Source organism: Ictidomys tridecemlineatus, chromosome 15 (assembly GCF_052094955.1).
Source record: "Ictidomys tridecemlineatus isolate mIctTri1 chromosome 15, mIctTri1.hap1, whole genome shotgun sequence".
Lineage (NCBI taxonomy): Eukaryota > Metazoa > Chordata > Mammalia > Rodentia > Sciuridae > Ictidomys > Ictidomys tridecemlineatus.
In genome coordinates, this window is record NC_135491.1 from 55550027 (window position 1) to 55573829 (window position 23803).

Here is a 23803-nt window from a genome sequence, read left to right on the forward strand (position 1 = left end):
CCTCAGTCTTCTCCTCTGATAAATGGGGTGATGATGATACTGTGAGGTTTGAATGAGGAAATGCTCATAAGACTTGGCTCATTGTGAGTACTCGGGGATATTTGTGACTGTGGTGATAGTGGAGGACGCTCCCTGTACAGGGAGCCTCGCTTTAGAAATAATCCTCAGGTGAAGCACCTGAGGGTAAGGGTTTCCTCCATTGCAGGCTCTTCTTTTCCTATCTGAAGATGATTTGTCATTTTATTCAACGTCCAGGAGTGGCTGGTATCCACTGAAGGCCAGACCCGGTGCCTACAAAGCTAGAGGAGGAGACAGCCCTGTGGTCTGGGAGGGTGACCCGCCAGCTGTAGGCAGCTGTAAGTGCCAGGTCGGGCAGGAGCTCCCAGTTCCACTGGCAACTCCTCCAAGGTCCCTGTGTGCACCGTCCTGTGCTGGAGCACGGAGGCAGCGTGGAATGCGTGGTCACTTAAGGTGTGAAGAGAAGCTGGAGGTGTCCGGGAGAGGAAGGGGAGTGGTCAGAGTTGGACCTGCCAGTCAGGGGCGCCCTGCCCTTCCCGAGCCCCTTGAATGCCTCTCCTTGTGGACCCTGGCTGCAGGAAGTGCTTAGAGCATGAAGACCCTGCTTTGGGGTGGAGAGAGCCCAGGAAGGCTGGTGGCTCCTTTAGACCCAGGGCCCTGGCTCCCTGAGGCTGCGTTCCAGCCCTAGGTGGCTGCTAGGCCTGAGCCTGTGTGTGGGTAGGGTCCTGGGGCTCAGAAAAGGCTCCTGGAGACCGGGTCCCCTCTGTCATCTGCCCCCACCCCCGGGCCTTTCCTGGCCTGGCTGTGTCGGCCCACGGAGCCCGGGCCAGCATGTGGCCAGTGTGACCCAGTCCCTGCAGTGAGGCGGAGGCACCTGGAACTCCTTCCCTGTCCTGCTCCCACTCACCACGTGGGTGGCCTTGGCAGTGGCAGCCCTGAGCACCTTGACGTCCCTCTGCTGGCAGAGACCTACCTGGCTTTCAGGGAAGGTCCCACTTAGCCAGAAGCTGTCCTGCTGTCCCCAGGCTTCTGAGAGGACACCGTGGGAGCGGCTCCCTGGAGCTGGAGGGGCAGGGGAGGTGGCGGGGCTCGCCCGGTCTTCAGGCCTCTCATGCCCCCACTCACCGCCCTGATGCCTCCGACACCAGAGCCCCGCTGGGTGGCCCTGGATGAGTGACGTCACCTCCCAGCCGGCTCTGGGAAGAGAGGCTGCCTTCTCCACGCTGGTGTGCAGATGGGCACCCCTGGGCACTCGGCAAGGACCTGGCCTGTCTGTCCTCTGTCCCAGTCGGGTGTTTCTGTCCTGAACCTGACCTCTGTGGGGCTCTGTTCCTACAGCCGCTGTCGGGTGGCTTCAGCGTCTCGGCCCAGGAGCCAGCCTGCGGGGTGCTGGGGCGCACAGGCTCTGATGGACTGGCAGGGCTCGGAACCCACTCACCCAACCTCCCTCAGCCTGTTTCCTCCTCTTCAGATTGGAGGCCAAGAAAATGATGGCCGCTGCCTAGGGCTGTGGAAATCACGGAGCCTGCCCAAGTCACTCAGACAAAAATGGCAGAGCTGACACCCAAGCCAAGGAGGGGGCACCCTGAAGCTCATCGTCCTCTGCCTCCTTCTGCTGAGAAAAACAGCACCCAGAAACCAGGGGGGCAGAGTGCCTTGTCCTGGCCCCGTGGGGTAATCCAGATCCAGAACCGGACTGCAGCCAGGACAAGCCACGTACAGTGTCCATTTCCATGATGGACAAAGGCCTCCTCCCATCCGCACAAGGAGAGTCCCGAACGAGCTGTAGAAGCCCAAGCAAACGCACCCCTTCCACACCCAACCAGGGAGCTCCAGGGACTCTCCCTTGGAGAGGGGAGCCATGCCTTGTCCCCCATGGGCCCCCATCCAGGAAGACCTCCTGCCCTGCTTCCATCCAAGCCGTCCCTGCCACAGTCCTCCGCTCTGGAGCAGCTGTGGAAGGAGCCACAACCCTGAAGCCCCAGACAGCAATGGCAGCAGCTCTGAGAGCTCTCCATCCATCACCCACAGTCCTGGACACTCTCTGCCTCATTTTCCCCATCTGTGGAACGGAGACAGTGATCTCTGCCTCATGTGTGCGCAGGTGCCAGGAGGTCCCAGGAGGGAGAACGAGGACCAATGTTTTCCACGGGAGGATTCAATCGCAGTCAGACCTTTAGAATTTGAGATAACTGTCAGTATTCTTATCATCCTTCTTTTCCTCCAAAAAGACACAAAAACCCACAGAAAAGACAAAACGTGAGCTCAAAGAGTGAGATGTAGGTGCTCAGTGATGCTGGCTGGGCCAGGTCAGTGCAGGGTGTGCCTCGGCAAAGGGCCATCCTGGAGGGGAGCCCTGGTTGGCACTTCGGCAGGTGCCCAGGATACCTGGACTCACGTTCATGGAATTGTGTTCCCAGCCTCTTGGGGAGCTGCATGACCTTTACCCTTTCCGAAACAGACCCCAGTGCCAGGCCGGGCTCTGGGCCCTGCGGGCACTTCCTTTGGGTTTCCAGGCCTGGCTTATCAGGAGGCTGCAAGAGCATTTATTTCTGGCCCAGCTAGAAATAGTGTGGCTGTTGCAAGGGTGGAGCCCAGGGTTGGTGGAGGATTGGGAGTGGCCAGCTGGGAGGAGTGAGGGCCCATCTCCTCAGGGTCCCCAGAGATGGTGCATCGGGCGCCATGGCTTGACATGATCTCCAGGTGTGCCTGGGGGCGTGGGCAGTGTGGGGAGCACGGTTTCCTTTTCAGTTCCTGCCAGTCTTTCTGACCAGGACAAGAACACCTGTTGTGTACTAAAATGTCTGTCTGTCTTGATACTGAGCATGTCTTCCTTGGCCTTTCAATTTAGATAATTGTAGACTCACATAAGGTTGTAGGAATAGTAGACTTCACTTAGCGTCCCCCAGGTCAACATCTTGCAGAACCATGGAGTATGACGTCACAGATTCCCCGGTTTTCCTTGTGCCTGTGTGTGTGACGTATGATCTCGTCACCTGTGTGGCACACGGAGGGCCCTGTGTGCTCTACCACAGTAAGGTCAGGCCTTGTAGTTGTCCCTACCATCCTCTGTTCCTCAAATGTCGGCGTCTTTTGTCATCAAAGACATAATGTTTCTTTGTTACACTTGGTAAAGTGCACAGATGGAGCGCAAGTGGCTGTTCTTACACGCGTGTCCCTTGGTGACCATCCCGTCAACTCTAGACAGTCCCTGGGCCCCACCAGCCTCCTCTCCAGGGGACCCTGCTCTGACTTTTGCTCCACCCATGAGTCTCACCTGGGGACTTGGCTCCCTTCTCCTCTCCACAGTCTCTTCCTCCCTTTGTAGCTCAGAGCATGGAGCCGAGGCCTTGGCCGTGGCTAGAGGCCTGTTTCTAGGTAGAATTGAACACGGTGTCTTATTTCCACTGACTTGACCTTTTGTGATTCCTGTTTCATATGGTGAGTGGTACTGGTTTTGTTTTGCCAGAGACCTAAAATCATTCTTACGATGTGTCCACTGGAGTGAAAAAGGTGAATTAATTTCAAGAAAAATACAGATAAATAGTGCCTGCTGGCTGCAGCTGGAGCGAGCTGTAAGGTTGATAAACGAGACATCGTTTGAGAGCTTTGTAGCTCCATGAAACCCAGAAACAGCAAAACCAAAAAAAAAAAAAAAAGGATCAGTCCACATCAGTGGGGGAAGGGGTCTTCATATTTCAAGGGCTTTCTGAGGTAATTTTGATGTACAGCCGTGGTTTAAAGCAGAACAAGTTTAAATTGTCACAGGCTGCATAAGGTAGTGACTGCGCCCTATATTGTCTTTTCACGTTTTGCTCTGTTTGTGCACTGCCTGGGCTGTTTACACCTAAGGCTTGTTTTAAAATGGACTCACTTATTTTTCTTTTGCGGTGCTGGGCATCGAACCCAGGGTCTTGCGCATGCTCGGAGGCGCTCTACCGCAGGACCTAATTTGGCATGGGATGGGAACTTGATCTCACAGCCTAGATGCTAGGGGCATGTTTTGCCCAAGGTGTATTAAAATGCCTTGCAATGGAGACACCTGTCTCCCACGCCCCACGCACAGGATTGTTCTCTCCTGGCTTCCAGCAGAAGGAAGAGCACCGTGTCTGAGTGACGGTCCAACAGGGGACGTGGGAGAGGACCTTGACGGTGCCTGCTGGGGGAGTGGGCAGCCCTGGACACAAAGCTCTTTCTTCCTTTATCTCCCGAGTGTGGAGACACTGGAAAATGAAACACAGGCTACTGCTGAGGGCGTGGAGTGGGTGGGCTCTGTGCTGGGAGCTGCCCAGGGGGCGTGGCTTAGGTCCAACCCTGGCCCCTGACTTGCCCACCCCACAGGCATCTCAGGGGCAGCGGCCCTCTAGCAGGGCAGGGGGTGCCTGGTGTGTAGATGGGGTCAGAACAGGAGCTGAGTGCCAGCTCTGGAGTCGCCAGTTTCCCTGCCCCTCCCTTGGAGGGAGGAGCCTCAGTTTCCCCGCTGTCCCTCCAAACTCTTGTCCCTGGAATATTTCTGTGTGAGCAGAAGGCACTAGAGTACCAACGACGTAAAGATGCGAGTTATCCAGAATGTTCTCTTCGTGTGGAAGCAGGCTGGCTGTCCTCACGTCCATCAATTATATATATATAGGAAGTTAAAGGCATCCTTGCCCCCGCCCCAGGGGTAAAGCAGTTTCTAACATCTGTAACTCTCAGGACAGCTGGCGTTTTGTGGAGTATCTACCTGTGGGAAGTGAGCCATTTCCCCATTTTACAGACGGAAAAAGTGAAGGTTAATCCGGGATACAGGGACCCACCCACACTACACATCCAGGAAAGGAAGAGTTGGCTTTGAATCAGGTCTGCCAGATTCTCCGGAGCCGGGCTCCTCCTGCTGGTCTGTGTTGGGCCCCGAAGCCCTTTGCAGCTCCACGTTCTGTGCCTCTGGCTCGGTATCCAGCTCAGGGTCCATGCTGCACTGGGAAAGGACCCAGCACCCCTGGTTTTTAGAGCAGCCTGACTGGGCCACAGCTCTGGTCTTTTCACTTAATGTGAACCCACCCGCAGGGAGCGGCTGCTGAGAGGGGAGAGAAGGTCATCCTAAGAGCCAAGTTAGGCTGGACAGACCCCAGGGCCCCCAGGGCCTGGCCCTGTGGTATTTCATTGGTTTACACAAAGAAAGAGGAAGGAGGCACTTGGCCACCGGCACCTGGGTCCACCTGCCGGGTTGGAACCAGGTCTTTGGGTTCCCTCCCAGCCTTGGAGCTCTGCCAGGGCAGGGACCTCTGTCGCTTCCTCCTGGCAGCCACGGCACTCAGCAGCTCGAGGGCCTGGCTGATTGAGGGTGGGAGTCCCAGGAGGTGGGGGGACATGTGGGCGCCAGGTCGCTTGCCTGTCTTTCCCCACTTGATCTTGATATTTTCATCAGGTTTGTGGGCAGAGGGTGCCACCTCTGGACAGGCCTAGGAACTGGGGGGAGGGCCACGGCCCTGGTGTCGGGATGGGAGCATGCCCCAGGGGTCTCGAGGAGCAGAGGGAGTGGGAGGAGGAAGGGGAATGGAGTCTGAAGAAGGGTCACAGGCCCAGCCTGCCCAGGTGTTGGGGGGTGAGCGGGGAGGGAGAGGAAGAGGGGAGATGGCCAGGGGCTGGAAACCCCGAGGGTGTGTTTGAGGGTGATGGGTGGGAGGGCAGGAAGAGGGGCTGGCCAGCTCCAGAAGCTGTGGTGGGGAGGTGGCGGGACGGGGAAGACCCACGGCCAGCCGTGCTGGGAAGGAGGTGGGCGAGCAGAGACGGGCCTGGTTTGTGGCCGAGTTATCTTGCTTCTTCAAGCAGGAAGCCCGGCCGCTGAGCCCCAGCACACAAGAACGCATGGTCTGAGCTGTGCCAGCCAACCGTAGCTGACTTTGAAAGAATGTCAGTCGCTTTAATGACTGTGCTGTTGGCAAGACATCCACCAGTGCCGACCACGTCATCGGTCCTGGCCTGTTGTCCTGCCCCCAGTGATGCCCGTTGGTGGGAATCTCCTGGCACCTTTTCCCATCACACAGACAGGTGCAGTGTACAAACGGGTATTCCTCCCAGCTGAGCCCATGTGCCTGGAAGCGTGTCGGAGAGCTACTTTTTTCAATAGCAGCTTATTCCATCATATCCAGTGGGTACAGACGCTGCTGGTGACCCACGCCTCAGCGCCCGCCTGCTTTAGGTACCAAAAGCAGCCCACCCCATTTTTTTTTTCATGAATACAAAGTATCTGTAACAATAAATACCTAGGTATTTGATTTTCTAATAAACTAATTACTGGGCATATTTACAAAAAATATTTACAGGAATTGTTCTGAATTACTATTTCTTTTTAACCCTCAGACTACCTTGTTGTGTAATGAGACTAGCAATGAAATAATCTGTTAAAAGTACTAAAGATGTCATTTAGATGGGACCCTGGTTGGTACCAGGTGTGTCAGAAGGGCTAGGACTTGAAAAGGACCCAGCAGAGTGGGTGGGCTTGCTCCTGTCCTTCGCAGGCCGATGCACACCTTCCCTGGAGACTGCCCGGGAGCCTCGTAGCAGCTCTGAGATCTGGATGGTGCATTTGGGGAGAAGATTTTTCTAAGTTCTAGTGCATGCTCAGCTAGTGAGGATGGTGTCGGCACGCCATGCAGTGTACGCATGCACACATGCGTGTGGACTCGCAGAGAGATGCGCACGTCCTAGAAACAGAAGTTGTCCTGGTTTTTTCCGTGTTACCAACATAAGGATCTCTGCCTCTGTTTTCACACAGGTGAATTAGGGACACTGGGTTCTTCCTTAGGACTTCAATACATCCATCCTTATTTGATTACATTAATAATCTAGAAAGAATAGGTGACAAGTGATAGAGCTTCTATATTGTCAGTTAAACCTGTCGGCCTTACTTTCATTGGCAAACACATGTGCACACGCATGGCCACACTCACTTGATCCTCACAGAAGCAGTGAGTGTGAGCACTGTTGCTCCTGGTGTTCACAGGAGGAAAAGGAGGCACTGAGGAGTGAAGCTACTGGTTGAAGCCCCAGGTGGGCTGGGTGGACCCAGAGTCCATCTGCCTAGTCTCCAACTCGAGGTCAGAACAGTGGCTTGGATTATCCTGGTCCTTGCTGCTCTGTGCCTTGTGGCTGGGAGGATCATTTTCTGGCAAGCGTGCCTGTGTGCTCCAGGATTGGTGCTGGGTATGTCAACAAAGATGCTAATGAGCCCCCCAGGTCTTGCTAGTGATGGTACTTGCAAGTCAGTGACCGCCTAGCATGGAGGACAAGAGGCCAGTCTCCCTGCCTCCAGGTGGACCACTTTTCTGGTGTGGTTCACGCTGCAGCACCCCTCTGTCATCACTTGAGCAGGGATCCCCGACTCTGGCTCAGCTTCCAGGGAACCATCCTGCAACCATTCACAAAGTGTTAGAAAGGCGTCTGTCATGTAGGAAGCTTGGTAAGTTTTCCTGTGTCGTTAGAGCCTTGTTTTTATTCTCCAGGATGAGGCAGGAGTGCCTAAGACGTTGAGGGCAGGTTAAGTACATCCAGCACGCTGTCTGGCTCAGGGCTAATGATGAAGGTGAAGACAGCCCACGTTCATGGATAGGAAGCCGGTGCTGTCAGAGACCAGTTCTTCCTGGCTTGATCCCGAGGTCCAGACAGTCCCAGTTGCAACCTGATAGAATACAGGAAAAAACCAGATGCGTTTCTTTCCCATTCTCAGAAACTCAGGACAGCAGGAAATGCCTCACTCTGAGAAGGGAAGAGCGTGATTTTTCCTCTGTCTCTTCCCGGCTCAGGGCTCCCCATTCCAGACAGGTAGAGTTTTCTCCCTCATGTCGAGCACGCCATTCCGAGTGGATGCTGGCTGGTGTTTTCCGATTCGGTTCAGTTCTGGTGCTGTTTATGTGGAGGTAGTGTCAGATCCCATGGGTTAAGGGCAGAGTCCCATGAGACCACCCCGCCTCTCCAGCCCCAGGCTGTGACCAGTGCCTCTGAATGACCAGCTGCACATCAGGGTTCCCCTGACCCTTCTTCAGGATGCTACGGCGACTCACAAACCAGGGGGTACTTTTTTCTTTTTACTGGTTTATTGTAAAGGACATTTCAGACGAGCAGCCAGCTGGGGGAGGTGCACAGGGCAAGGGGTAGGCATGCCACCCTCCAGGAACCCAGAGACAGACTCCACAGTCACCTCCACGGGTCTTTGACAGAGGAGCCTTAGGGTGGCCTGGGTGGCCGCCTGCATTTCCTTTTCCTCATGTGTTTTCGTCTCTCATCCTTCTTTGGGGTCTGTGCCTGTCTCCCCTTCCTTGCCCAGTGCCTTGTCCTTCTCTGTGCCAGTCTGATCCCTCTGACCCTCTTTGCCCTGTCTCTTCCTCTCTGTTCTTCCTCTCTGTCCCCTTCTCTCTCTTCTCTTTTAACAGCTCTTACGGGGCCCACCGTGTGCAGCCTCCATGCTGGGGTGGGGTTGGGGACAGAGGGCTAGCGATGCACAGACTCCCTTGGATAAGCTCTGGCCTGTTCAGTGCTGTGGGTGAAGGGGAGGAACAGTGCCTGGTATGTATCTCAGCAGGCAATGGGAGGCTGCCCGAGTTCAGTGGCCACTGACCTCATATTGGGAGAGACAACTTGGAGCTAGGGCTGAGTAAGCTGGCAGCACATGCTAATGCCCTGTGGTAGGAGTGAGAATCGTAGCTGGAGCATGGGAGTGGGCCAGGCTGGGGGTACTGTCCATAAAAGCCTGTGGTTCCTAGTCCTAAGAGTCAATGGGACACCACTGGAAGGCTGATGCCAGGCACAGCATGGGCCCTTCATAGAGATGGCTCTGGTGATGGGCTTTGCTGAAGGAGGTGTGTCGGGAGGCTCCCGAGAGGACAGAGCAGCTTGGTTGCCTATCATGACAGCTTGGGTTGTAGGGTTGGTCATGGAAATGGAAAGAAGTTGACAGCTTCAGAGCAATTTTGGAAGTAGAAATAGACTTGGTGATGGTGGGAAGACAGCGTCACATGGTCTGGACATTTTCCCTTAGTTTCATGTACGTATGTCAATTTTTGTATCATTCTTATGCAAAGTGAAAAGCTCAGATTCCCTTTAAGGGACATTTTGTGGGGAAAGAGAAAAGTCAGACTAGATTGGAAATTAAGGAGCCGGGCCGTGATGGCGCACACCTGTCATCCCAGCAGGAGGATCTCAAGTTCGAGGCCAGCTCGACCTCTTAACAAGACTCTCCACATACAGAGGGCTGGGGTGTCGCTCAGGGGTAGAGCATCTCTGGGTTCAATCCTCAGTACCGAGGCGGGGGGGAAAAAGAGTTCGTTACTTAAAGTCACTGGACTCTTGCCTGTCGGTCAACTGGGTGGGTGACGGCTGTTTTTGTAAATGAACCTTCATGTCATTAAAGGTTTTAGGTAACTGCAAAGGCAGGCGCGTCCGGAATGCGGACTTCCCTAGAAAGTCTCCAACTCCAGTGCAGGGAATGGATTTATTTTTGAGGAACAGATAAAGAGCCAAGCTCGGAAGCCCGCGGGTGTCTGTGTTGGGTGAAGAAGGGGGCGTGCTCAGCTGGCCACAGTGGGGCCACCCGTAATTGACAAATGGTTTCTAAAACCTTTTGTTTTGAAATTGTTTTAGACTCCTGTGGCTGTGGCTAAATGGTGGCGCTCCTGTGCCTGGTCCTCCAGGGTCCCCGGCGTGTTTCCTAACGTGATGACACCCTGGTGTTGTCGCTGGGACGGTACCGCTGACTAAGCCGTGCACCCCCGCGGCCTTCAGCCCCCTGGTCTGGTGCTTCCTTCCGTGGAGTTGTAGGGCGTGGTCCCATGGCGTGATCCCAGGAGCAGCCGCCTGTGCGGATACGCCTGGGGTCCAGAGCCAGCGCTGTGCTGAGTCTCCTCCTCTGTCATGACCAGGGTCAGCTGAACAGACCCGGGTGAGAAGGCAGAGGCTGTCCGCTCATCCCGCCGGCCTGTCACCTGAGAATGGCCCGAGTCTTTCCTGCTGCTTCAGCTCTGACTCCGAGGGGCCCTTTCTTGTTGGGCAACAAGGTGGCTGCAGCCCCTGGACGAGGCATTTCCTTTTGGAAATCGCAGAGAGTAGGTCTGGGAGGTGATGCATAGGCTAATGGCTCCGTGAAGCCATTGCCCAGTGTAGACCCGTTTCAAACATCACCTTCTATGTGACAAATGTATACAGTTCTGTTAATTATCAGACAAAACATAAAATGAGCTTTTCCCCCTGTCGGACCCACCCAGCCTCCTCCTCCCCAAGCCAGCCTCCTCCTCCCCAAGCCAGCCTCCTCCTCCCAGCCTCCTCCTCCCCAAGCCAGCCTCCTCCTCCCCACCTCCTCCTCCCCAAGCCAGCCTCCTCTTCCTCCCTGCCTCCTCCTCCCCAAGCCAGCCTCCTCTTCCTCTCTGCCTCCTCCTCCCCAAGCCAGCCTCTTCCTCCCCACCTCCTCCTCCCCAAGCCAGCCTCCTCCTCCCTGCCTCCTCCTCCCTGCCTCCTCCTCCCTGCCACCTCCTCCTCCCCAAGCCAGCCTCCTCCTCCCTGCCTCCTCCTCCCTGCCTCCTCCTCCCTGCCACCTCCTCCCTGCCTCCTCCTCCCTAAGCCGGCCTCCTCTGGGCGCAGAGCTGATCCTGCCTTCCTCACCCCTGTCTGGAATCCCTGCCTTTCCTGTTTCTCTGTTGCATGTGTGAACTGAGGTGTAGGAAGCGGCTCTTTTGGTTGGTAAGTGACAGAAACTTGTCTCCAGCTAACCTGCGCTGACTGTATTGGTTGTCCTAAGTGGCACCTCCCAGGGCGGAGCTGCCTCAGAGCCTGACTGGGAGCAGTCGGACTTGGTGGTGTGACGGGGCTTGATGTCTCTTTCCATGTGGCCAGCCACAGGGTGCCGCTACCCCAACTTGGGGCCAGCCTGGCGGCAGCCCTGAGACACTCCTCATAAATGGTCCTGGCCAGGTGTGTCCCAGGAGAAGGCTTAAGGGCCCAGCCGGGGCCATGACTTGTCCTGGGGCCAGTCACTGAGCCAGTCGGCGGCCAACCTGGGGTTCCCGGGACGCCTGCTCCCCCTTCACCTGGTGGTTGAAGGCAGTGGGGGAGGGGGGAGCCAGCGCAGGGAACAGGTCTGGCCCAGGAAGGGGGGACGTTTTGCTTTGATTTGGACTGAGAAAGGGAAGGAAGGGACTAGTCAGGCCTGCTGTTTGGACTGGTCCATCATTCAGTGGTCATCCTGTGAGGGCCAGGAGTCTCCCTTGGGCCCTTGGCTGTCCTGGCCCTGCAGCTTTTGATCAGGGGGGGTGGGCTGCTTCTGACTGACCTGTGCTTATTTCCTCAGTGGACATCATGGAGATCAAGGAGATCCGCCCGGGGAAGAACTCCAAGGATTTCGAGCGTGCGAAAGCCGTCCGCCAGAAGGAAGACTGCTGCTTCACCATCCTGTACGGCACCCAGTTCGTCCTCAGCACACTCAGTTTGGCAGGTGGGTGTCATTTTGTGTGCTTTTCTCCCTCCCTGGGCCGCAGTTTCCGTCTGAGGAAGTTCTCTGGTTAGTGGATGTTCATCCTTACCCACTAACATACCTTTGGAGCATCATGGTTTTAAATCCCAGCACTGCTGAGTGTTTTTGGGCAAGCTACATAACCACTCTGAGCCGCAACTGCTCAGCTGTGAGATGGAAAGAACAATCATGCCGGCCTCATGGGATGCTGTGAGGAGTTTAAGTGTCAGCCTGGCTCATGTTGAGAGTCAAGTAAATGGTGGTTAATGCGATTGCACAGGCAGGCACCTTGCTTTCTACCAGAGCTCCTGCCCAGAAAACTTGGTACTGATCTGAAGGAGCTGAGGTCTTACATGCGTGTGCTTGCAAATACACGCTACATGTGTATGCACACACAGACACACGTATCCGGACGTGAGGTTTCTGGTCATCCCTGTGCATCATCACAAAGCAGAAGAGCCCCCTCTGGTCTTCTGAGAGCAGATGGAGAGGGTGGGCTCTTTACATAGGGCTGAAGCTGTGGTTGCTTAAGGTCCAGCCTCTGTGTGTGTACAACCATGACGGTGAGCTCTGCGACAGCAGCAACTGGGCGTCTTTCCTCTTTTCGCCCCACTGACATCTCTCTCAGAGCAAGTGCACACAAGATGCTAGGCAAGAGCCATCAGTAAGGGCTGGCCAACCCTAACCAGACGTCCCACACTGCTCGGCTGTCACGGTCCCCCTGGGTCTACTTGAGCAGGATTTATTTTCTCCCCCTCAGTCACGGTTGTACACACACAGGGGCCCCTTGACATGGGCCTTCACAGCTCCAGCCACGGAGCCCCACGCCCACAGAGCCCCACGCCCACGGAGCCCCACACCCACGGAGCCCCACGCCCACGGAGCCCCACGCCCACGGAGCCCCACACGCGGGCTGAGCGCATACCAAGCTCTGGCATGAGTTCCTTCTAGGGCCTGAATTCATGACCTTGGTTCACTCGCTGGGACACTTTGCCCTTCTGAGCCTGGCTTCCTCCTCATCCTGGGGAAGGAGTGAGAGTGGAGATCTTGGGGTGCTCCTGGCAGGGGAACCAGGTGCCGGTGCTCAGCACGTGCTTAGTAGATGGATGGCGAGTGTCGCGGTGCTGCTCCCTGCTCCTGAGGGCTCGGGGGGGGGGGGGGCCGAGCCAGTGAGGTGGCCTGCCCATGGCAGCCCTGCCGAGGTGTCATGGACTGCCCTGCCGAGGTGTCATGGACAGCCCTGCCGAGGTGTCATGGACAGCCCTGCCGAGGTGTCATGGACAGCCCTGCCGAGGTGTCATGGACTGCCCTGCCGAGGTGTCATGGACTGCCCTGCCGAGGTGTCATGGACTGCCCTGCCGAGGTGTCATGGACTGCCCTGCCGAGGTGTCATGGACAGCCCTGCCGTGGTGTCATGGACTGCAGGGGCCGGCCTCCTCTTGCAGAGAGGTCAAGCCCTGTGCGCCACCTGTTGCTGCTTCCCTCTGTCCAGGGTGCTACCTCCCCTCCCGCCAGCCTCCTTGGAAACAGGAAATGTGTATGGAGGGCGCCGGGATTGTGGCGCACATCTCCCCGGCCCTGCTTCTGATTCACCACCCTGGGCTAAAAGCAAAAAGTCTTCAAAGAGACAAAACAAGAAGTTAACGCCCTGAGCCAGAGGCCCTCCATTGCGGAGATGTCCGCGTCCCAATGCCCGCGGCCTGTGCGTGCTTCATCTGACACAGAGGCGGGGACTTTGCAGACGTGACTGAGTTAAGGTCTCCATGGGAAGGTGACCCCAGGTTAGCCAGGACCCAGTGTAATCACGGGAGGGAAGAGGTGCAGCCGCAGAAGTCAGAGTGCTGCTGGACCCGGCCAAGGAGTGCAGGCAGCCCCCAGAGGAAAGGAGGTGGGTCCCTCCCAAGGGCTCTGAGCAGGAGCGCGGCCCTGCCAACCTGTTGGGGACTTGACCTCCATAATGGAAAGAGACACCTCCGTGTTACTTCAACCCGCTGGGTTTGTGGTAACTCGTGATTGTGATAGAGGCCCTGAGACCTCAGCCTGTGTTCCCACTAGCACCCCCGGGAGAGTTGCCCGCCCCCCCTTCTGAAGTGGTATCTCGGGTGGGGCCTAAGCCCTGGGAGTTTGGAAGGCCACCCAAGCGATTGTCTGAAGCTGGGTCTGAGCACCCCTGGCTTGGAGTTCCGGATCCTCAGCTTGTTATCCACAGAGTCGGGCGCCATTAGGGTTAGGGTTGGGGTGGGCTGCAGGTCCCTATAACCTCATCTCAGTCTAGTCACCCCCAAATGCCCACTCCAAGGCCCGTCAGGAATTCTGGGAGGACTCACCTTCAGTCCTTCTTGGCACTTAGGAGCCCTGTGGACTTGGACACATCACCGAACCTTAGACTCGGTTTTTCCTCGCTGGGGTGGTGATGGCGCGCCCCTTGTGGGCTCCTCAAGAGGAGGCAGATACAGGGAGGCTCTCGGAACGGCACCAGCTGTTCAGCAGTGGCCTCTGTGGAGTCACTGCCACTCTCGGCCGGGTCCAGGTGGTATGGGGAGCCCCTCTGCCGCCTGTGGGAGGAGGCCCGTCTCCAGTGCAGCCTCGTCTCGGTCGGGAGCAGGCCCCAGGACAGTGACGGTGTGAAGGAGACGCCCCTGGTGTCCTGCCAACCTGGAAGGCAGCGCAGCTCTCTCCCGTCCCCCCCTGGTCTGTAACTCTGCTGGGGTTGGGGCTCCAGGCAGAGTCTCCCAGTGATTAACGATGCTTCTGTGCCGTCCCCTCTCCAGCTGACTCTAGGGAGGACGCCATGAAGTGGCTCTCTGGCTTGAAGATCTTGCACCAAGAAGCGATGAGTGCGTCCACCCCCACCATCATCGAGAGGTGCCTGGCTTACCCGTCTCTGCCCTCGCTCGCCCACTCCTTGGGCAACGGGCTAAAGGGAAGGGGGTGGGGCATTGCGTCTTGGAGGTGCACTGGGAGCCCGTGGGCCGTGGGCGCGTGGGACTGTGGGCTCTCCCGTGCTTCCAGTCGGGCCTCCCGTGCTACTCTTTAGCCTTGGCCTTCGGTGAGCAGAGCAACGGGACTGAAATGGAAACTTCCACTGGGGTGGCGGTCGGGAGGGCGTCCTTCTGTTAGGACTCAGTGGGGGGCAGGTGGCCCAAACCGAGGCAGCCAGAGTCAGGACTGGAGTTTGTCCCCTGTCACTCCCTCAGGATTGTCTCTCAAGGTGATGGGTATCAGTGGGATCTGAGCATGAGTACTGCCCCCAGTAAACCAAAGGCCCACTTCTGCTGTTTTTCTTCACCAGCTATTTGGGGACTAGTAACTGTCATTAGAAGGAAACACCAAGTTACGCAGAAGCCCAGCCTCCCCTTGTGGAAGGGGCCCTCTTGGCTCAAATGGAGGCCTTCAGCCATAGGGAAACCTCTTCCCAAGCTGCCCAAACACTTCTTATTTTGTTTTTGGTACTGGGGATTGAACACAGAGGCTCTGAACCACTGAGCCACATCTCTAGCCCTTTTTTGTGTTTTATTTAGAAACGACACTGTCTTGCGAGTTGCTTGGGGCTTCACTAAGTTGCTGAGGCTGGCTGATAACTTGCCATCCTCCTGCCTCAGCCTTCCATGTGGCTGGGATTACCAGTGTGGGCCACCACACCTGGCCTAAAATACTTTTTGCTTCTCTTCCTTTTGTCCCCACCCCTTAGAACTTGCTTAGACTTCACTATTTTCTAATTTCTTTCTTTTTTTGTTTGTCTCAATCTCTTTCCAGTTGGCTGAGGAAGCAGATTTATTCTGTAGATCAAACCAGAAGAAACAGGTAAGACTCTTGCACAGTTTTGCTGTTTTCCATGGACTCTAATTTTCATTTTTTTCTTCAAATGTTCCAAGGGGCTTGGAGCATGCTTTGTGGTGGACAAGGTCCTTGTGAGATCACACTTGGATGATGGAGGGACAGATGCCAAGCTGGGTGCTGGGGGTTAATGGTGACAAAATTTTCTTTTTTTTTTTCCTCCACATTTTTTAATTGGTGCACATCGTTGTACAGATGGATGGATTTGTTGTTAATATTTTTAGATGCACGCCATATGACAATATAATCTGGCTACTATCAATACCCAGCACTTACCCCCTCCCTCGGTGCCTTCCACTCCTCTCCTCTACTGGTCTCCCTTGGATTTTCATGAGACCCCCCCGCCCCCCGTTTCTTTTCCTTTTTCCTCTCTAGTTTCCACATATTACAGAAAACATGTGAACCTTAATTTCTGAGTCTGGCTTATTTCACTTAACAGGGTAGTCTCTAGTTCCCTCCATTTCCCTACAAATGCCATAATTTCATTTTTCTCTGTTGTAAATTGTGATGCGATAAACATGGGATGCATGTATGTATCTGTAGTAGGACCTACTTTAACTTTCAGGAAACATACCGAGGACTGGTATAGCTGGGGCCTATGGTCCATTCCTATCTTTTGAGGAAACGTCCTACTGATTTCCTCAGTGATTGTACTGATTTGCTGTCACAACAGTATAAAGGTGTTCCTTTCCCCCCCACATCCTCTTCAGCATTTATTTATCATTTGTATTCTTGATGACTTCCGTTCTGACTGCTGTGAAGTGAGATTTCAATGTAGTTTTGACTTGCATTTCCTAACTGTTAATGATGTTGAATTTGGGTTTTCATGTATTTATTGACCATTTATGTTTCTTTTGAGAACTTGTCTAATTCCATTTGCCCGGTTATTAATTGGGTTATTTCATTTTTTTTTTGGTGTAAAATTTTTTTTTATATATTCTGGATATTAAGACAGAGGTCAGAGAGTAGCTAGCAAAGATTTTCTCCCACGTGATAGATTCTCTCTTCACATTCCTAATTGCTTACTTTGCTTGGCAGAAACTTTTTAATTTGATGCTATTCCATTAATTAACTCTTGGAATTGTTTCGTGAGCTTCAGGGGTCCTACTAAGAAAGTTGTTGCCTGTGTTTGAAAGTTGGAGTGTTGACCCTGTATTTTCTTCTAGAAGTTGAATAGTTTCTGGTCAAATTCTGAAGTCTTTGATCCATTTTGAGTTTACTTTTGTGCCATGTGAGACAAAAGGGTCTAATTTCATTCCTCTACCTATGGATAACTGGTTGTCCCAACACCGTTTGTTAAAAAGGCTCTTTTCCCCAATGTATATTACTTTTGTCAAGGATTAGTGACTGTACTTATCTCTTTATCTTCTGTTGGTACTGTACTGTTGATCTATGTGTCTGTTTTTGTGCCAGTACCATGCAGTTTTGTTACTACAGCTCTATAGTGTACTTTGATCACCGCAGCATTGCTTTTTTGGCTTAAAATTGCTTTGGCTACTCTGGGTCTTTTATTCTTCCACATGAATTTTAGGACTGCTTTTTTTCTAGTTGTGTGAAGAATGTCATTGGTCTTTAGATGTGCATTACTTTTGGTATATGGCCATTTTTTTTTAATTTGAAGGGCCATTATTATACTTTGTACAATCTACTATGCAAATGATAATATAATACTGAATATTAAAGCTTCTCTTTAACATTTCATTGTGAATAAACAATGAGTCAGAAGGAGACATGCAGAATAATCATCTATGCAATTATTAAAGTGGAAATGATACTTTCAGAATGACAATCTAATAAACTTGTTTAAATTCTACATTTTTCATTATGATATACTTGACTGATGTAGCAAAAGAAAATCTCTAATGCTTGAACATCAGCATTTAAAACAAACTTGTATACAAAAAATTCTCAATATTTCATTTTGGAGGCTTCCTTATTTAATGCACAAAATCAAATTTCATTCAGTAAATACTGCTATTCCAACAATGTCCTAAAGTTTTCCAGTTGTCTGCTGGTGATCCTGATCCACATACTGCATTCATAAAAGCCAAAAATAAAATAATACGTAAGGATGAAATAATAACTTTAAAAAACCAATGATAATTAAAAGGTTCTAAATTTTATATTTTGTCAAACTTTACTGTATTTACTAAAATTTTGGTTTTGTAGACTCCGTGATACTAAATTGCCTGTTGGGTTTAGTAATTTCTCGCATCAGTTCTTGTAACTGTCCAATTTGCTCATCACGAAAGTCATTAAGTTTTTCCTCTGGGAGGGAGGTGCCAAAACATGCTCTTTCAGTTGAATTTTGTCTGTATTCATTAGCTTGTTCCCATAACACTGATGCATACACCTCCCATTCCTGCAAGAAACGCTGGGCCTCGTCAGAACCAATGATCTTATGTCGCCTAAATTCGTCCTTCACGTACTGGTCACTCAGAGATTTAAGGTCTGGGGGTAGAACCCGGTGTAGTTGCAAGATCCGCCTATATAAGCTATGGACCCGAGAAACGTGCGTTCCAGGCATTTCACCATGCGCTATATGGCCATTTTAGCAATATTAATTCTTCCTCTCCACGAACATGGAAGGTCTTTCCATCTTCTGAGATCTCCCTCAACTTCTTTTTTCAATGTTTTATAGTTTTTTTTTTATTTAACTGTAGTGATCTTTTACCTCCTTGGTTAGGTTTATTCCTACATATATTATTTTTTTGAGGTTATTGTGAAGGAATTGTTTTCCTGATTCCTTTCTCTGCAGATTCATTGTTGGTATTTAGGAAAGCTATTGATTTTTGTATGTTGATTTTGTAACCTGCTCCTTTGGTGCAACTGTTTATTACGTCTCAGTCTTTTGGTGCAGTTTTCTGGATCTTCTAGGTACAGGCTTATTGTCATCTGCAAACTGTGATAATTTGTCGTCTTCCCTATTTTTATCCCTTTAATTTCCTTTTCTTGTCTAATTGCTCTGGCTCGAATTTCTAGCACTATATAAAACAGGAGTGGTGAGAGGGGACATCCTTGTCTCAGATTTTAAAGGAAGTGCTTTCAGTTTTTCCCCATTTACCATGAGGTTGGCTTTCGGTTTTTCATATTATATCCTTGATGCTGCTGAGGCAGGTTCCTCCGAATCCCTAATGTCTTCAGGGATATCATGAAGGGCTGCTGAGTTTAGTGGTGACGGTATATTCTGTGTGGGCTGAGCCTCCATTCCAGGGAGAATCCCAGTCCAGCTTCAGAGAGGACGTGACCCTATTCACAGACACTTGAGCACCTCTGTACCTTGGGAATAGTGGGACGCATGATCCCTCACGCCTATAGCTTGTGGTGGGAGCGAGGCTGACCGTGAAGGGCAAACAGAGTTACTTGGCCATGGCTTGTGCGCCGGGCTGGGCAAGCACGCTGGGCGACCTCAGGCAGCGTGCTGGACAGGACCTTGGTGGAGTATCCCAGTCAGCACACCCAGCTCTGTGCTAGGCATTTTCTTTTCTTTAACAAATATGTGGTTTTGGTTTTTCCTTAGCTGAATGTGGTGTCGTTGCAAACATCATTCCCTTATCAAGGGACAGAGTTGTTCCTGATCCTTGTGTTGTTACTGTCAACAAAGCGGCTCTACAAATCCTGCTGGGGCAACATGGGCTGCTGAGTGTTGCTGGTGAGACCTGTGCCTGGGCGTGGAGCCCAGCATTGGACCTCGCCCTCTGTTAATCTGATGGGTGAAAGGCAGGGGTGTATTTTTGCTTAAATTTGCATATCCTTCTTTTGGACAGGGTTGACCCCTTTCCTTTTCTTTCTTGGGGGTTATGATCCAGTTCTTGTTAATAATGAAAAGATGGAAGCTATTTATTGCGCACTCGCGCTCAGCTGGTGGGCTCTGTGCCCTTTGCAATGATTTTTCTCTTTTTAGCTTCACATTTGACCTTTAAATTTTTTTTTTCCTTTTCATTTATTCTTGGTCTAGAAATATCGGTGTCATACTCAAGGCAGTAACTCAACAGCCAGCACTTCCCTCGCCTTCCCAAGAGCCTTTCTGTCCTTACGGAGTCCATCTCTCATTGAAGTCGGGCTTTGGGTGGCCTCTGTGGCTTCCCCTCAGTGCGGTGACGGAGGATTTGGAGCTATTAACCATGAGGTGGTTAAGTCCTGGGAACATCAGCTCAGCCAGAAGCCCCTGCCTTGCTTCTTCCTCCTGGGGTCCCCTCCCTTGTCCTCCCCTGTCTTGTGCACAGATGGCCGTCCTCTGGGGACACTGGGCTGGAGCCGGCGAGGCCATTTGGCAGATTTTGTACACCCTGGTTTCCTTCAGCCTTGGAGGGGGCGCCTCCCTGCTGTGTTTCCCTCCTCTGTGGTTTGTGTGATTCACCATGGACACTGGCAAAGGGTGACAGAAAGAGCCATCCTGGCCACCCCTGTCCCCACCGTGGTGGCAGGAGGTTGTTGTACTGGTTTCAGACTCTGCTCCTCCTTCTTATGTGGCCAGGAATTGGAAACCTCGCTGTCGCCCGGGGTGGTTCTGCAGGTCTTGTGTGGAGACCCACCTTTCCACGCTCTGGTCCAGGCCCTCAGCAGAGGGGGCGTCCTGTCCTGGATGGGGCCCTGGTCAGGCGCTCCGTCTCCCTCCCAGTGGCTGAGCCCTGCTGCTCTGCCAACGTGTGGACAATCCCACCTTTTCCGTGCGGACAGGAGGGAGCTTTTCAAAGGGAGCTTGGTCAAGGAAGCCGTGAAGAACTGCTCCTTTCAGCTCTGCCAATATCTCACCCTTTCCTGACACCCACGTCAGTTGACTGGCTGTGAAAACCAAGCAGCCACAGAGGAGCACAAGGACCCGAGGGCAGGCGTGGAGCTGGCCTGGTTTGGGTGGAGCCCTAATCACAGGGGCTTTGCTTGGCCCAAGCCACCTTCTGGTTCTTAACTTCTGCAGAAGCAAAATGGACGCCGCTGGTTTTGTGGAGAACTTGCTTAGCAGCCCCAACCCCAAAAAGCTCTGGCATACTTGTGGGACGCTCTTAGCTCACTGCCGAGGTAGGGACCCGTTTTCTACATGAGGTCCCTGGGGCCAGTTGTCTAAAGCTGCCCCCCTTGTTGAGGTTGGCACTAAGGTTTGTAGTCCCCCTGTTGGAAATTTTTTAAAAAATTGTGTTATTGAAAGTCAGGGAAATCTTTCCTTCTTCACCCTGACTGGTCACTTTACAATTAAAAAGATAAGATTTCAATTTTGCTTTATTGTGGCAGAAGATGACGCCTTGCAGCCTCCTTCAGGCACGTGGTTCTGTGGGGTTAAGCCGTTCCCAGTCTGCAGCCGATCCCCACCCCTGTCCACTCCACAAATTTTTCTTTTTCCAAGTTGAGACTCTGGAGCCGTTAAGGGGCAGCTCCCACTCCTCCCCCAGTCCTGGAAGCCCCGTGCTGTCTCTGATGTCTTTAGCCCCTCTTCGGGGTGGAATGGGGAGACATCCGTCTTTCCGCCCCGTTCACCCAGAGCAGTGTCTTCAAGGCCCGTCCCCCTGTCTTGAGTTGGAATCTCCTTCCTTTTCGAGGCAGGTGATGGTGTGCTGTGTGTCTGTCCTACCACATTTTGTCTGTCCGCTCTTCCACGGTGGGTGCTCGGGCTTTCCGCTCTGGTGAGTGTGCTGTGTGAGCAGGGTGGTGGTGGTCTCTGCCATCTCTACCTTCTGCTCTGGGTCTGCACAGAGCAGCGCAGGTGCTGCAGTGGTGGTGATTCTCCTTGGCATCTGGAGGAGTGCTGTCCTGTTTTCCATGACGGGGGGGGGGGGGCACCCTGAGAGGTTCGGTTTTCCCCACCTCCTCACCAGCACGGACTTTTCTTTCCCTCACTGCCCGCTGGGTGGATAGCGCTGAATTTGCATAGCAGAATTGGTTTCCTTTCTCCTTCAGCTCTGCAGGGACAAAGGGGCCACTGAGCTGGGCCTTCAGGGAGTGGGAGGAGAGGGCGGGTTTTTTTTGCAGGTGAGAGACAGGTGTGGGTCCATTTATCTCCCTGAATGCAAATGGGTTTCGTGTGGTTAGTAGCTGAGGTTCCAGCACAGTACAACTCCCTGGGCAGATTTTGTTGTTCTGGGCACTGCCTCTGCCATGGGAAATTTTTAGAAGTTTTCCTTGAAGCTGGGGGCGGGGCGGTTGGGAGCTAGAGAGAGATTTTTAAATTTGAGCAAGCCTCAGAATCCCTTGAAGGGTTAGAATGAAGGGACCAAGGAAGTGGACTCAGTGGTTCCGGGCTGGGGCTGAAGAATTTGCATTTTAACGAATTCCTGGGTGAGGTGGATACCTCGGGAACTGTTTGCAGAAGGACCCTCCAACCGCTTGTGCATATTGGGAGCTGCTGAACACTAGCGGCTGTTTAACATAATGAAAATTAAATAGAATTTAAAAAATCATAATCCCAGCTGCGAGCCCTTCCTATAAAGCTGGAGGGACCATCTGCTAAGGGCTACTGGTGGAGAGAACCTAGAACACGGTTTGGAAATAGTATCTCAGAGCCGACATGGCGGTGCACGCCTCTAATCCCAGCCACTCAAGGGAACCGAGGCAGGAGGATCAAGTTCAAGGCTAGGCATGGCAACTTGGCGAGACCCTGTCTCAAAAAAACAAAACCAAAACCTCTAAAATGGCTGGTGTAGCTCAGTGGTAGCCCTGGGTTCAGTCCCCAGTACCCTGAAAGCAAAAAACAAACAAGCAGCCCCTTGGTTGCAGAAGCCACGTGAGGCCGGCGGCCGCGCCGAGGGCCTGGATGTGGAACGTCTTCAGCGGTGGAGAAAGTTCTGCTGCTGGTTGGGTGAATCGGGACAAATGGTTTAATTTTCTTGTGCCTCAGTTTCTTCACCTTGAAAGAGAATAGTCCTGCCTCCCAACTGGGGGTTGGCGGGAGGGTTCAATGGGTTGGTCTGTGGACACCCTGGGGCAAGGCCCGGATGATGTGTCTGTCATTGTCATAGTAGAGGTCTGGGATGGTGGGGTGGGTTTAGAGAGCTGCCAATGTCACTGGCTTGGCAGTGGCCACATGGGGTGCAGCGTTGAGGGTCCTGGGACTTGGCCAGGCTGAGAAGGGAAGAGCAGCAGGATTTTGTTCAATGATGCCTGCCATGGAGGAGGGAGGGACCATTGGTGGCTCCTGGGGGGGGGAGGGATTTTTGCTATCCTTCCCCAGAAGGGGGATCTGCTGCTCCCCTGGGCAGCTCAGGGACTGCGTCACAGAGCTGGAACCAAGGCCAGATGGAGGTCTTTATTCCCCTGCATGGGCCTGTCATTGGATGCTAGCTGCCCTGGGGGGGGGTGTGACCTTGGGCTAGGCACCTTCTAGCTGATGATCAGCCAGAGAAGGTGGAGCTGAGCTCCAGGAATGTCCAGTGTGGGGAAGAGGAGGGCTCTAGAAGCTCTGGCTCTGGTTTTGCGGTGACAGTTGGGCTTAGGTGCTGCGGATGCCCTGACTCTCATGCTCCGGGTCCCAGATCTGTTCCCCTGGTCCTCAGCTCTGTGCACCTCACCCTCTCTGTTCTTGGACATGGGAAGCTTCTTTTGCCCAGTGCAACCTGGGCTCCTGAGGGGACTCTGACGTCTCCCAGTGTGAGGCCCCAGGACCACCAACCGGGTCCAGACCCATTCTCTGCTGCCTCTGCGGTGCTGGCCCCCTCGGGCCCTCCACCCTCAGCAGAGGAGTCAGGAGGGTTTCTCAGTTGTGGGGGGTAATGTCCCCCAGCTGCTGGCTCCTCTGCCCACTAAGCCCCACCCAGCCCTTGGGGGCTTTCTGTGCCTCTGAGCTTCTCTCTGTGGAGGTGCTCTGCCCCTGCAGTGGGGGTGGACAGGGAGCAGCTCACAGGTCAAGGGCTCTGACGGCAGAGAGGCGTCAGAACTAGAGTTTAAGAAGGTGGGCGGTGGGGACTCTGGGTGGCCAGAGCAGGCCAGCCTTCCTCAGGAGCCGCCGCTGGACGGTCACCTGTATTCCTTGTGAAGGTGACAGTGGGGCTGGGCTCCCGTGTGGAGGAAGCTGGGTCGTTTCCTGCCCACGCCTGGGGCAGGCTCCTTTGACCCTCACCCTCTCTAGTCCACCAGACGCTGGGCTCTCTGGTCAGGGTCTGGATCTCCTGCCTGTGGGTCACAGACTCTAGTCTCACCTGTCCCTGTGGTGTGTGCCCTCCCTGGTGGCAGTTGGACGTGGCTGGAGTGTGAGCCTGTGCTGCCTTCGAGGGCTGTGGAAGCCAGGGACTGCACAGGGCGCCTGGAGCGCACCCTGCGCCTGGCGCACACTCATGAGTTTCGGCTGCGGTCACCACTGTGGTTGGATGACCTCTAGTGTCCCCTTTCCTGGGAGGCACTCTCCTCTCCTCTTGAAGTGAAGCTGACGGCCAGCGCACGGTGGGGGGGCAGTGCATGGAGGTTGGGGCGCGAGGCTGTTCTGGAGTTTGCCTCTGACTCTGGCTGTGCTGCTCTGGCCTCTGGTGGGCTCCCCAGGGACCC

At 53.6% G+C, this 23803-nt stretch overlaps 2 protein-coding genes across 3 annotated transcripts in view; one reads left to right on the forward strand and one right to left on the reverse strand.

Moving 5' to 3' along the window:
• The window catches only part of Plcg2 (phospholipase C gamma 2), a 132485-nt gene that overhangs the window by 37640 nt on the left and 71042 nt on the right, over positions 1–23803 (forward strand). For both annotated transcript variants that reach the window (XM_078032730.1, XM_078032729.1), the window contains exons 3-5: positions 11336–11479; positions 14269–14362; positions 15254–15301. In XM_078032730.1, coding sequence (XP_077888856.1) covers positions 11336–11479; positions 14269–14362; positions 15254–15301 — 286 coding nt within the window. The remainder of the gene's footprint in view (positions 1–11335; positions 11480–14268; positions 14363–15253; positions 15302–23803) is intronic.
• LOC101972819 (succinate dehydrogenase assembly factor 3, mitochondrial) lies at positions 17438–17881 on the reverse strand. The gene is given in 2 exon segments (XM_005318464.4): positions 17438–17690; positions 17692–17881. Coding segments are annotated over 2 exon segments (312 nt in total). The 5' UTR covers positions 17862–17881; the 3' UTR covers positions 17438–17548.